Source organism: Ursus maritimus, unplaced genomic scaffold (genome assembly GCF_017311325.1).
Source record: "Ursus maritimus isolate PB19 unplaced genomic scaffold, ASM1731132v1 scaffold_22, whole genome shotgun sequence".
NCBI lineage: Eukaryota > Metazoa > Chordata > Mammalia > Carnivora > Ursidae > Ursus > Ursus maritimus.
In genome coordinates, this window is record NW_024424675.1 from 36,926,276 (window position 1) to 36,940,769 (window position 14,494).

At 47.9% G+C, this 14,494-nt stretch overlaps 1 protein-coding gene across 1 annotated transcript; it reads left to right on the forward strand.

Annotated features, from left to right (window-relative positions):
- Window positions 1-15: 15 nt before the first annotated feature.
- LOC121104567 lies at window positions 16-10,831 on the forward strand. The gene is made up of 3 exons (XM_040637868.1): window positions 16-664; window positions 1,798-1,880; window positions 10,498-10,831. Exons 1-3 carry the CDS (start codon window positions 16-18, stop codon window positions 10,546-10,548), a joined length of 783 nt encoding a protein of 260 aa, XP_040493802.1. The 3' UTR covers window positions 10,549-10,831.
- The last annotated feature ends 3,663 nt before the right edge of the window (window positions 10,832-14,494 follow it).

Consider the following 14,494-nt stretch of genomic DNA (forward strand, 5'->3'; position numbering starts at 1 on the left):
CGATCACGCCGCCCAATGACCGCTCAGCGCCGGGCGCGGCGGAGGCGCCGGCGGGGGCCTCGCCCGGCCGCGCGTCACAGCCAATCGGGGACCGCGCCGGGGCCGCGATGGCCAATCAGCGGCCGCCGAGCCGCAGCCAACCGCGGCGCTCGGGGGGCAGGAGCGCAGCTGGGCGCAGCTGGGCACGGAAGCGTGGGGCGGCGGCGCGTCCCTCCCGGCAGCTCTCCGCCCCCGGCCCGGGCCAGCAGCCGGCGCCACGGAAGGAGCGGGCGCGGCACCGCCCACCTCGCCCTCGGTTTACCGGCCGGTGCAATGGGCATAGGTCGTGTGCCGCCGGACCCAGAAACAGGCGTTTCTTTAGCACGCACTGTCAAGCGCCCCCTGTGTGGAAGGAGCGCGAGTGAAGGGCGCCGGGCCGGGGTCAGGGAGCCAGCGCTTGGTGGACACTTCGAACAGTGCTCCCTGGCTGGGGCCCACTCTGCCTGGGCTAGCTTCTCGAGCCTTACCGCGTGCAGAGGTTACGAGGACCGTGCGTACACCTACTGTGTGCCCGCTGGCGTTGAGCGCCCAGGGAGGAGAAGCCTGAGCCCCAGGACCTCCTGTTCTCCTGAGGAAGAGGACACTAAACTGATGAGAATGACCTTAAGCGTCACTGTAAGATTTGGTGAGCGCTTAATATCTGTTAGACGCCAGGCCAGGAGCTAGTCAACAGCCTTTCATTGGCTCCTAATAACCAGTGATGTTGCCTCCTCAGAGGCCCCTCCCGACCTCCCTGCTCAAAGTTGCTCCCTCCTCCAGTCACTGTGACATCATCATGTTTTGTCCTCACAGCACTTGTCACGGGCAATGAACTTGCAGTTCATGGCTCACCCACCAGAAAACCAGTTCCTGAGGGCTGGGACTTGCTTTGTTCACAGCTGAATCCCCATGTCTGGATCAGCGTGCGGCACATGGTAGAACCTCAGTAAACGCTTGCTGAGTGAACTAAGGCTCAGCCCAATGCTTTCATTCAAATTCTTCGCCCATTTAGGAATTGGATTATTTGTCTTTTTATTGTTGAGTTGTACGAGTTCTTTATGCGTTCTGGACACTGGACTCTTATCAGATACATGATCTGCAAATATTGTTTCTCATTTTGTTTTTCACTTTTGCATGATGTCCTTTGATGCACAAAAATGTTTTTACTTTCGATGAAGTCCAGTTTCTGTGTTTTTTCCTTTCTTCGTGCCCTAGGTGTCGTATTTCCTTATTCTTTTTTCCATTTATTTATTTATTTGTTTAACAACTTCATCGTATTCCATTGTGTGGCTGGACCATAACTCATTTAACTAATTGCCTATTGAATGGACGCTTGGTCCATCTTTGGATGGTCCTGTCTTTGGATGTTGTCAACTTTTTATGTGATGTCACAGTTGCATGTGAAGGTGGGTCAAGACGACACACTCTTGAAGTGGGATCGCTGTGATAAAAGTTAAATGCCTTTGTCATTTTGGTAGATATAGACAAACCATCATTAGGTAGGTGGATACTGGGATTAGAAACACATGCTAATTTATACTCCCACAGCTGTGTTCAAGAGTGCTTGTTTCCCACAGCCTTGCCAACAGAGTGTGGCTATTTAAGTAAGATTAAAAATTCAGACCTTCAGTTACACTAAGCACATTTCAGGAGTCACATGTGGCAGGTGGCAAGCGAATTGGACAGTACAGATGTACAACATGTCCATCATCACAGAAAGTTCTGTTGGGCAGTTCTGGTAAAGAGTTGTGCAGTGACCTTGACTTTACATTTTAATAGGGTCTCTCTGGCTGCCTGCAAGGAATGGACTCAGGGACCGTGCAGAGGCAGGACACCAGAAGGAGGTGACTGTGATGGCTCAGGTAGGAGTGGATGGAGGGTCAGACTGGGGTGATCGTGGACGTGGAGAAGTGCTTGATTCTGGATGTGTTTTTGAAGGGGGAGCGGCCAGCGTTTGCTGGTTGATGAGTTATGGGGGTGAGGGAAATGGAAGTCGAGGATGACTCCCAGGTTCCGGGCTGGAGCCACTGGGAGGGTGGAAGTGCTGTTGACTGAGCTGCGAGAGAACACAATGGGAGCATGTTTGGGGAGGGGGAGAGACCAGCAGTCCTGTTTTGGGTGTATTGCGCGTGAGATGCATGGTGGATGTTCCAAGCAGAGATGTCAAGTGGGCATCAAGTTGTTTTTCTGGCCTCGAGAATGACATGCACTTTTGGTTACCAAGTTAGAGCAAACCCAGAAAGGAGGGAAGGGGCGGAATCACAGGCCTCAGCTGGGGATAGGTGAGCGGGGCAAAGGTCAAAGGCAGTGCTGGGCAAAGGAAGGAGCCCAGCTTTCGAAACTTGGAGTCTGTTTCTGAGCCTATGTAGGTCCGTTTTCCTTCGTTAAATGGAAAGAGAATGCTTCATAGGCTTTTGTAATGTTCACAGTGAACACAATGAGAGGTAGGGTACCTGGCAGGCAGGAGACACTGCAGAAATGTTCATCACCTCCCCTGTGTGTTACACTTGACTATGAAGGTGTTAGGATGAGATCCACACCCTCACCTGACATTCAAGGCCCTGCTGATCTGGGCCCTGCTGACTCTCCAGCCTTGTCTCCTGACATCTTCCACTGTCATCCTGCCGCAGGGCCTTTGCACTCACTGTATATGCTTCCTGGTGAATGGTCTCCCTGGAGAGGCATGTGGCTGGCTCCTTCTCCTCCTTTAGGTCTCTCTTCTTTGGTTCCTCCTGCTACAAAGCTGCTGGAGATGGACACCCCCAAGGTGTCACAGTGTTGGGGGATGGAGCCCTGCTGGCTTGCGTCAAGTCCTGTTGATCTGGATCGCTCCATTCATTTATTCATCAGACCTTTACTGAGAATTGCTGTGGGCCAGATATTTTGTGAAATGCTGACGGTACAGCAGCAAACAAGACATGTGAGGGCCCTGCTCTTAGATATGCAAGAGGGACAGACAATAAACAGGTAAAAAGATAATCTAATTTCAGGTAGGGACCAATGATGTGGAGAAGTGAAGCAGGCTGCAGAGATGGGTGGAGAATGACAGGGAGTGCTTCATCAGATGGGGAGCAGAAGGTGTCAGGAAGGCCTCTCCGTGGAGGTGGCAGTTGAACAGAGGCCTAAAGGAAGTGAAGGAGCTGCCAAGAGGATACCCAGAGAAGAAGTGCAGAGGCCCCGAGGCAGGAGCATGCTTGGCGTGCTCAAGGGACAGTAAGGAGGCTTGTATAGATGGAGCAGAGGGCGAGAGGAAAATGGGGGAAGGTGGGATCAGAGAGGTATGAAGGAGCCACATCATTATGCACCATTTAGGCCAAATAAGTGTTGAATTAATGCATGAATGAAAGAGGCAAACAGAGAGTTTTTGGAATGCATACATAATGGCTACCTACCTCAGGGTGAGAAATCAGGGATGGCTTCCTGGAGGAGGGGATACCTGAGCTGACATCTGAAGTTAAGTAAGAACTGGCTGGGGAAGGGGAGTCAGGTGAGGTATGAGGGTCTTCCAGACACAGGGAATAGCATGTGCACAGACCCAGTGGTGAGAAATTGTTCTACTCACTGAATCGAAGAAAAACCAATCAGCTAGGCTGGAGTATAGCATGAGCGGAGAGTTGTAGAGAAATGGAAGTTCTATGGGGGCCCGGGCATGCTTGGTGCCCCACACAGGAATTGTGACCTTTCCAAAGGCAGCACCAGGGCGCCCCGCAGAGTTGAAGATCCAATTTGTGCTTTGAGAAGCTCCCTCTAGTTGCTGAGAGGAGGTGGGTTAGAATGAGGTGAATCTAGAGGGAAGGGAGATGAGTAAGAAAGGTCTGCAGGGATGATGGGTGAGGGGGCTGGAGGTCAAGGGAGGCTGTGATGGGGGCTTGTGCCAGCAGATTCCTTCTCCCACCTCCTTATGCATCCTCTTTATCCGTCTGAGTGTGCTTCTGCTGGGTGAACGTTTTCAGCATCTGCCCCAGCTGGCCCTGTGCTGGGAGCTGAGGGACCTGTGGGGAATGGAGTCTCATTCCTGAGAATTGTTCCTAGTGACACACAGCGCCCTATGTTGAGGAGAACGTTTAAGATCCTGCCTCATGCGTATTTACGTAGGCTCCAAACAACACAAATTGACTGCAAAAGTGAGCTTCACTATAATTTTAATTTTTACTGTTCATTTATTCATCCATCAAATATTTATCGAGCATGTATTACTAGGCAGGACCTGCTGTAGGTACTGGAAACGTAACAGGAAAGAGAGAAGACAAAAATCTCTGCCTCCTGGCGTTGACACCTGGGGAGTGGGAGGGGGAGATGGACAATAATTACTAAGTACTAAACTATGCCGACATGGGAAAACAACAAAACAACAACAACAAAGCAGGGTAAGGAGGCTTGGAAACTGGGAGGATGGAGGGCAGGTTGAGTAGTTAACAGGGTAGCCAGGGAATGCCTCACTGAGAAGGTGATAGACTAAAGATAGAAGGTGAGCAGATTAAAGGAGGGGATCGAGGGAGCCATGTGGGACTACAGGGGAATAGTGTTCTGGACAGAGCAAAAAGCCAGTGCAAAAGCCCTGGGGTGGGAAGGAGCCTTATGAGCTTTAATGATTGACTGAATGTGTGGGCTGTTAAGAAAAAGTGGGCTTGGGGCCCACAGGGGCTTAAAAGGTCCAGGTCATAGCCTGGTGGAAGGACCAAGGGTGTCAGAGTTTCCTGGCTGTGAAAAGAGTCTCAGAGACAAGGGTGTGGGGGGTGCGGCTGTGCGGTCAGGATGCCAGCTATCCCGCTACCCCTAGAGGCTCTGTGTGCCCAGCTGGGCTGCTTGCTCCCTAAGTCAGTCTATGGGAACCTCTCTTACCATCTCCCCTGTTTCCAGCAGGGCCTCCTACCCGGAAGGAAGTGCCCCATGCTGTGCTCTAGCCTGGGGCAAGCTGTTTGCCAACCTCTGAGGGTGCCTGCCTCTTGACCCTGCTACCACCGCAGGGCGTGGCTATGGACAGGAAGGCCTCTTTCCCTGGAGGGTCATGGCCAGACTACACTGACCAGATGGCGCATGCCTGGGCTATGGCACAGCCATCCCCAAACTAAGCCTTCCTTTTTCCTACATTTTAAAGTGTTTTATTGTATGTGTGAGTCATGGGGATGGAGACATCTGCTTCTGGTTGCCCACACCCATTCCCCCTCCTTCATGGAAACAATACCCTGAATTTTTGGAGGAATCTCTCTTGCCTGCTTTCTCAGCCTGTGGTTTGTATGGGACGGACTCTGCCTCTTTAATATAAGCCAAGCGATATTGTCTGGCCACCTGGGACATGGTGATTGGTTTGGAGATGGGTGTGTGACTTCAGATGGCCTAATCAGAGTGAGTTTCAGGATCCTGCTATGGAATTTCATGGATCCAGGAATCTAAGTGTCTTGGGAGGTAGATGCTTTTCCCCCATGGATGTGAATGAGAAGCAAGTTTTATCAGAATCTGCTGGCAGCCATAAGGGGGTCATCTTTAGGGTGAGTTTGCTGGAGAAGGCAGAGAGGAAAGACCAAGAGAAATCAGGTCCTTGGTGAGATCTTTGAGTGGCTGGATCAAGCCTTACCTGAAAGTGGTCCTCCCTACCAGTCAGACAGACTAGGTTTAAGTCTCAGCCTCACCACTTGTGTGCTGTGTGACCATGGGCAAATTATTTATTCTCCCAGGATGTCAGTTTCCTAATGTGGAAAATGAGGATAATAAGAGTATGCCTACCTTGTGGGGCTGTTGTGAAGATAAGCTAATACATATATTGTGGTTAGAAGAGTGCCTGGTGATACATTTTAGCTATTATTATTAGCATTAATAGAGCAAACCTTTCCTGAACTGTGTGTGATCTTCTTCTGGACTTCGCAGTTATAGGAAACCGATACATCCTCTGTTTTTATTTTACATCCTCCTTCTTACTTGCTGAGCATAGGGATCAGTATCAGTGTGGGATTGGGGAGAAAGGTGTAGGGGCTGGTATTTGAAGGTGGCTGTTTCTGTGAGCAGAATATTTTATGCACACTTGCTCTTTGGCTTCATTTTACAGGAAAAAAAACTAAGGCTCAGAAAAGTTAACTTGCCTGAAGATGAGTAAGATTTCATCAGGGAGAAAAGGTGAGGGAGGGTATGTTGGGCAGCAGGTGTGGCAAGATCAAGGGCCATGAACTGTGAAGGTACTCGGTGTACTATTCAGGGAACAGGAGTAATTCAGAGTCCCGGGAATAACAGATTAAAGCCATGTTTTAAAAACTAGAATAAAACATAGCTGAGTATGACAAGATCCTTTTAAAATCATAATTTCTAAGATAATTTTAATTTTACAGAAGAGTTGTTAGACCAGTGCAGTAAAGCTTCCATATCTCCTTCACTCGGATCCCCCAAAAATCCACATTTTGCTACACTTGATTTATCATTTTCTCTGTGTGTGTATAATTTTTCTAAACCATTTGAGAGTCAGTCACAGACACAATGTCCTTTTACCCCTAAATATTTCACTGTGCTTTTCCTAAGAACAAGGATGTTCTCATATGTGGCCATGGGTTTGAAACAGGTTTCAAAATCAGGAAATTTAACATTCGCAGAAGGTTATAATATAATTTTTATTGTCCATATTCAAATACCACTAACTGTACCCATAATGACCTGAAATCTTTAGTGACCACCAAGGTCATTGTACCCCTTCCAAAAAGAAAAAATATGCACCTGCTTGAAGAGAAGAAAATCATTAACATCCATAAATCTGCTTAGAGAATCTGTGCTTAGAATTCCTACTTGTTGGCTCTGTATATCTCAAGCAGTGGTGTCCAACTGGGGATGCTTTTGACCCCTGTGGGACATTTGACAACGTCTTGAGACATTTGTGGTTGTCACAAGTGGGGGGAGTGATATGCTATTATCATCTCATGGGTGGAGAAGCCAGGGATGCTGCTAAATGTCCTACCATGTGCAGGATAGAGAATTCTCTGGCCCAAAATGTCAGTAGTGCTGAGGTTGAGAAACTCTGACCTGCAAGTAAGTTGGCGGAGAGACACCTCCCTTTGCTGCACCTGGAGCACCCTATGGGCCTCCAATTCACCCCAGCAATTCTATTTCTCCCCAGCTACCCTGGAAAACCCCCACTCCTCTAGGCGTAGGGAGGCCCAGCCAAAACTCTTTATGATCACTCCAAACGGGAACTAATCCACGTGTCCTATTAGGAGGAGACTGATAAAATAAAACCGTGGAGTCACGCTGTGGTCACGGCTCTTCCCTCAGCTCTGTTTGCTCTTCTGTAAAACGGGGTTGGGGGAGGGGTGGGATTGGAAGGATGCCAGTTATCTTGGGTCCAGCTGCTACTTTATGACTTATGGGCATAACTCCTTCTGACTCATGCACAATTGACGCATTGGGATTATGTGCTGACCAGTCTCTGGGCTTTTATTTACAGGAGGCTGCCCGGGAATGTCTCCCCATTGGAATCGAGGGCAGAGCCTCTGCTGAGTCACCTCTGGCCCCTGGGAGCCCAGCTTAGGGTCTAGTTCATTGGAAAAGCAGCTGCCATTCCTTTGGTGCCAACTGTATGCCAGGCCCAAGGCTAAGTCCACATGCTCTCGCATGGCACGAGCACACTTACTCTCTTATCTCCATGTTATAAATGAGGACACTAAGGCTCAGAGAGGTCATGACACAGAGCTGGGAAAGGCAGAATTGTGATTCAACCCAAGATGAGTCAAATTCCAAAGTCTGGGCTATTTCTAGTCTGCTGCAACTTCTCTCACACGTGGTAGGTGCTCAGAAAAATTATGGGTGGCAGAGAGTGGACAATATATTCATTGGTTGTAAACCCCAGAAAGCATAGCTGCCCAGGTATGTTAGCTACTGACTACTGTTCCAGCCTCCCTTGCAGCAGTATAGGACATGTGACTAATTCTGGCCAATCGGATGAGAGTGCAAGTGGCACAAAACTTTCTAGTTTGTGCCCTTAAAGAGGTTGACTTCTGCTTCCTTTTCTCTACTTCCCACTGGCAGGAATGTAGATGTGATGGCAGTGTTAGAGCAGCCACATTGGGCCATGAGATGGAAACTGCCAGTTGAAGATGGATGAGCTATAAGATAGAAAGAGTCTGGGTCCCAGGGTGCCTGGGTGGCTCAGTCGGTTGAGCATCTGACTCTTGATTTCAACTCAGGTTATGAGATGGAGCCCCGCATTGGTCTCTGCACTCAGCATGGAGACTGCTTGAGAGCCTCCTTTCCCTCTGCCCCTCCCCCCACTCATGCTCTCTAAATAAATAAATAAATAAATAAAATCTTTAAAAAAGAGAAAAAGAAAGAGTCTGGGACCTTGATACCATAAAGCCACCATCCAACCCAGGCCTGCTTTTCTCCAGATTAATGTAAGAGAGGAAGATAAATTATTTTCTTGTCTAGGAGACACTTGTTCTTTGAGCCATTTATTTATTCATTTTTAAAATTTAAATTCAATTACTTAACATATAATGTATGATTTGTTTCAAGGGTACAGGTCTGTGATTCATCAGTCTTATATAATAGCCAGTGTATTTGAGCCGTTCTTGAACAGCATGCATCTGGTGTCTCACCAATGTATTTGTTAAGTGAGTGAGTGGATGACTGAATGACAGAAGGAACAGTCAGATACAGGTCCGTACACATATAAAAGTGCAGAGATGGCCTTTGTGCCTCGGTGGGAGCGTCCGACCAAATGCAGTGCAAAATCTGTGGCCAGAGGAGCCAGTTTCAGACCTGGCCATTGTACTAACTTGCCGTGGGCTCCTGGGTAACCCATGTGCCCTCGGTGGGCCCCACCCGCCTCAGCTGTACACCCGGCTTAGCAAGTTCACGTGGAATCCGTGCAATTTAAAAATGTTCGCTGATCTTTGCAATGCCATTTCTAGAAATACATTCCCAGAGAAATTCTCACCTCCAAGCTCGTGACCACAGGTGCTAGGATATAGCTGTACCTTCGTTTGTGGAGGAGAAACATGGAAATATCCTTAAGGTAATGAGATAAACAATGGCACATTCATGCTTTGGGGTGCTGACCGCGGACTGTGACCACCAAGAATTCTCTGGTGACACCTCCTGGCACAAAATGAAACTGCAGCCCAGCTCCTTGAGGCACTGGGAATTCCCAGAACCAGAGTGGTTCAGGGTGGCTGTGAGGGTAGCGTGGGAAGCCACAGAGCAAGGAGAGATTTGGAAGGAAGGCACCAAGGCAAGGAGGTGGCCTGGGTTCTAATTCCAGCTTCACTACTTCCTACCTAGGGGAGTGTGGGCCGAGTTGGGACTTTCTCTGTGCCTCAGTTTCTTCTTCTATAACATATGGGCCCACGGGCCCACCTTATGGATGTCTACTAAGGATTTGATGAGAGAATTCATTCATTAGTTTTTTTAAAGATTTATTTATTTGAGACAGAGAGAGTGCGTGTGAGCGTGTGGGAGGAGGGTCAGAGGGAGAGAATCTCAAGCAGACACCCCGCCCAGCATATAGGGCTCAAACGACTGAGCCACCCAGGCACCCCCAAATCTCATTCCTTTATATGGCTGAGCAATATTCCACCATGTGTCTATAACTTGACTAATTTTATGATTTCCACCCTTTGTGTTAAGACTTTAATCCACATGGAGAGTCTGCCTTTGTTTGCCGTTTTTTTCGGGGCCAGTTTCCCAACAGCATTCCCTGAACCATCTCCCCTTTCCTGGGCAGGCTATGGTTCCATGCACTGAGGTTCTCAGGCAACTGTGGTCAGCTCCAGCCCCCCTGCGTTCCCGCGTTGGCCTGTGTCTCTGTGTGCCAGCGCCCCACTATTTATATTATGCTGGCATGTGCCTCTTTCGGCTGGTATGGGAAGTCTCCTCTTTACTATTCTTTCTTAAGGTTGTGGCTGTCCACGCCACACCCCATCAAACCCTCAGAATGCCCTGTGTCAAAGAGTGTAATCCTTTTCCCCACAGGACAGGGGAGAAAACAGGCTTCAGGGAAGGGACGTGACTTGATAAAGTTTGCAGAGCTGACAAGTGGCAGAGCTAGGACAAAACCGGGCCTGGTCCCCAGCCCCCAGCTGCCTCTCCTGTCTACAGCACCAGGGCTTTAGCTTCAAGAAGGGAGAAGGGGCTGCTTAAAAGTCTGCTCTACTGCTCACCTGCCAGTTGGCTCTCAGATCCCTTCCTTGTAGCAGGAGAGGAAACCACTGTGCATTTAAACGGAGAGACCTTCCAACAGGGAATGGGTGACAGAGGTGGTGGCGGAGCCCAAAAGTCAAAAAGGAGAGTGTGAGAAAGCTCAGAAATTTGCAGCAGAAGTCATTGCCACCTCTACGCTGGAGGGAGCAAGGGAGGAGGAAATGTTACAGTAGCCCAGGGCCTGTGCCACTCAGCAAAACTGGAAACACATCTCTATGATAGGACTGGGAGCTGCCATTAGCTGAGCATTTACTATGTGTCCACACCTTCCACTGGTATTTTACATGCATTCTCTACACACAGGATGTGACTCCTCCTGGCTTCTGCTCAGACCTCCTCAGACATGCCCTATGATGATGCTGCCACCCACACAGATCCAGCTCCTGCTTTATTTTCCTTTATCATATTATCAATACCTGAAATTATCCCATATGCCTGTTTGTCTGTTGTCTCCCCCCACCTGCTCTGCCAGTAGACTGTAAGCCCTGTGAGGGCAGGACTCAGGGCTTGGTGTATCTTAGTGCCTGGGTGAGATTCTCAGTCACCCCCATCATAAGTACTTGATGTTCCAACAATAACTAATCTAGGGCATCTGGGTGGCTCAGTTGGTTAGGCATCTGACTCTCGGTTTCAGCTCAGGTCGTGATCTCATAGGTCATGGGATTGAGCCCCACATCAGGCTCTGTGCTTAGTGCGGAATCTGCTTGAAATTCTCTCTCTCCTCCTCTCCCCTGCATGCACGTGTGCTCTCTCTCTCTCTCTCAATAAAATCTTAAAAAAAAAAAAAGGAATGCAATTTTGACACATGCTACAAGTGGAGGGCTCCTGAAAGTGTTATGCTAAGGGAAATAAGCTGACACAGAAGAACAATTATAGGCAGATTCATACAGACAGAGAGTAGAATGGTGACTGCTAGAAGCTGGAGAGGGGGAGGACAGAATGTTATTGTTCAATAGGGACAGAGTTTGTGTTGGGGACGATGGAAAAGTTTTGGGTATTGACAGTGGTGATGGGTACAAGATATTGTGAATGTAATTAATGCCACTGCATTGTTCGCTTTCAAATGGTTAAAATGATAAATATTATATATATTTCACTCCAAAAAAGCACTCCCCAATTGGTGGAAGAATAGTCAGAAAGTCACTCTATGCCTAGAGGTGAGAAAGGACTTTTTATTTTTTTAAAGATTTTTAAAAATTTTATTTATTTGACAGAGAGAGAAGCGAGAGAGGGAACGCAAGCAAGGGGAGTGGGAGAGGGAGAAGCAGGCTTCCCGCCAAGCAGGGAGCCCGATGCGGGGCTCGATTCCCAGGACCCTGGGATCATGACCTGAGCCAAAGGCAGATGCTTAATGGCTGAGCCACCCAGGTGCCCTGAGAAAAGACTTTTTAAATTAAGCACAAGCATAAAGAACCTGATTCAGAAATGCTCAAAGAGCTTGAATAGACACCTCTCCCCCCAAAAAACCCTTCTGATGGCCAGTGTGCATATGAAATGATGCTCGGTATCATGAGGGAGACGCAAGTCAAAACCGCAAGAGGATACCACTTCGCACCCCATAGGATGCCTCTCATAAAAGAACAGTGGAAAATAACGTGTACCTGTGAGGATGTGAGGACCCTGGACCCCTTGCTCAGTGCTGGTGGGAATGCAAAACGGGGCCGCTGGTGTGGAAAGCAGTTTGGCAGTTCCTTGAAAAGTGAAAACATAGAAATACCATATGATCCCCAATTCCACTTTTAGGTTTATCCCTAAAAGAATTGAACATGAACTCACATTCTCGTACACCTGCTCCCAGCAGCATCATTCACCACAGCAAAGGGCGGAAACAATGCAGATATCCGTCGACAGGTGGATGGATGCACAAAATGTGGTTTGTCCGAATGATGGGATATTATTTAGCCTTTAGGCTACCACGTGGATGAACCTTGAAGACATTATCCAGGGGAAATAAGCCAGACACAAAAGGACAAATATTGTATGGTTCCACTTACTCGAAGTACCCAGAGCACTCACAGCCATAGAGACAGAAAGTGGAATAGAAGTTTCCAGAGGCTGGGGGAGGAGGAGGACAGAGTTTCCATTTAGGGAGATGAGAAAGTTCCAGAGATGGATGGTGGTAATGGTTGCACAACACTGTGATTGTAGCTAATGCCACTGAATTGTATCCTTAAAAGCCACTAAAATGGTAAATTATATGTTGTCTGTATTTTACAACAAAAAAACCCTGCAAATGTATAAAAGGCATTACCCTGATAACATAAAAATTAAGGAATTCTGGCTGAAGGATGTCACAGACAGAGTAAATAGGCAGGTGTCAGAGTGTGAAGACATTGCAGAATATACAGGAAACTTGCAAATGAATAACAGCGGAAAAGACAGCAGCCCCCAAGGAAAAGGGACAATGGATATGGAGAGCAATTTACAGAAGAGGAAAACTACCAGCAAATGAAGCAGGCTCGAACTCATTAGTAATAGGATATGTGAATGAAAACAACCAGGAAACATCCCTTTATGCCTATGAGATTGGTAAAAATAAAAAAGTTGGACAGCGCCCAGATTCTGGTTTCAAAATGCCATTCTCCTGTAAATGGAACCGGGGCTGGGTTAAGACAAGTAGGAATGGAGCCTGGAACATCTTGTCCCAGAAATAAGGGAATGCCCAGAGAATGATGGGGACGTGGTGGAAAGACCTGGGAGCCAGTGAAAAGTGACTTAGGCTGGCTGAATCTAGGTCACTTTGTGCATCAAAATAAGTAATGGTGGTGATGGATTTATTACCCCTGGGATCACATAAAATCCACAGGTCCCTCCTGATATAAATGAATAAACAAATGGTAGTATGACGATTTTAAGATATGCCACCAATTCTTTGACTTACTCTTTTATCTCCGTTCTTCTCAAGAGGTGGAATCTCATTCACTTTCCCTTGTGTGGGGGCTGGACTCAGTGATTTGGTTTGGATGGTAGAATACGGTAGAAGCAATGCTGTGTCAGAGAATGAGGTCCGTAAAAGGCAGGTGCTTCCTCCTTGCCGCTCTCTGCCATCACTCTCTCCAGGGGAAGACAGCTTCCATGTCATGGGGACACTCAGGCAGCCCAACTAGCAGGCCCACATGGTGGGGGACCGAAGCCTCCCATAACAGTCCTGTAAGTAAGTCATCTTGGAAGCAAGTGCCTCCGCGCTGAGCTGTCCCACACGAGTCACTAGCCACCAATGGCTGTTACGCGTTGGCTATGGCCAGTCCAAATCAGAATGTGCCGTGAGAAATATACACTGAATTTCAAAGACAGCTTGAGAAAAGATGTCAGATACGTCAATAATTTTTCCTATTGAGAACGTGTTGGAATGCGATTTGAGTTCCATTGAATTAAATACAGTATACTACAAAGATGAATTTCGCCCCTATCTTTTTCTGCTTTTTAAACTGTGCCTACTGGAGAACTAAAAGTTAAGCATGTGGTTTTCACGTACGGCTCGCATTATATTCCTCTTGGCTGCCGAGGCCCCAGTGTCGTTGAGCTTTCAGATAATGGCAGCCCCAGCTGACATCTTGACTGCAGCCTCCTGAGACACCCCCAGCCAGAACCTTCTAGTCAAACTCATGATGAGAAAAATGAATGATTGTTGCCTTAAGCTGCTGTGTTTGGGGGTCATTTATTACATAGCAATAGACCGATTGAGGCAAACATCATACATGATGTTAAAATTAGTGAAAATCAGTGAAACTGTGAAAAATTAGTGAACGTGGGAGGATTAACAGGATAGTCAGACGGTTTAAGAATATCTCCCCATTGACCACGTGACCAATATTGACATCACCAGTAAGGGGACCATGGCTCTTGGGTGTCTCCTGATGGCAAGCATCAAGGAGGACAGGCACACCACCAGTTGGGTGGTTCCTGACAAAGGTGCAGAGGGTGCCTCTAACCATGAGGAATTTCAGACAGAGCCACAGGAGGGACATTCTGCAAGATAACCGGTCTGTCCTCTTCGGAAGTGTCAAGGTCATGAATGAGAAAGACCGAGGGATTGTTCCTGATTTAAAAAGCCAGGACAACTGAATGCAGTGAGTTGCAGACCGCAGCACACCTCACCCCTAAAGACTTCGGCATACCTATCATTAGCTAGAGTTCAACATTTGTTTCTGTCTGGAAAACTTATATTCAGTGAAATGCACAAATCCTGGGTGTATTTTTGATTATTTTTGGTGAGCGCATCTACCTGTGTTGCCCAAACTCTTTCCGAGATAGAGAACATGAAGTGGGTTGAATCGAGTTCCTCAGAGAGTCCTAACTC

What these genes read in the sequence shown, in the direction of transcription:
- LOC121104567 (XM_040637868.1), top strand. Translation starts at nt 16, where the DNA reads ATGACCGCTCAGCGCCGGGCGCGGCGGAGGCGCCGGCGGGGGCCTCGC. An exon ending in AAGCGTCACTGTAAGATTTG is followed by an intron (nt 665 to 1,797) that starts GTGAGCGCTTAA and finishes ACATTTTAATAG; the next exon opens with GGTCTCTCTGGCTGCCTGCA. An exon ending in AGGTGACTGTGATGGCTCAG is followed by an intron (nt 1,881 to 10,497) that starts GTAGGAGTGGAT and finishes CTCTACACACAG; the next exon opens with GATGTGACTCCTCCTGGCTT.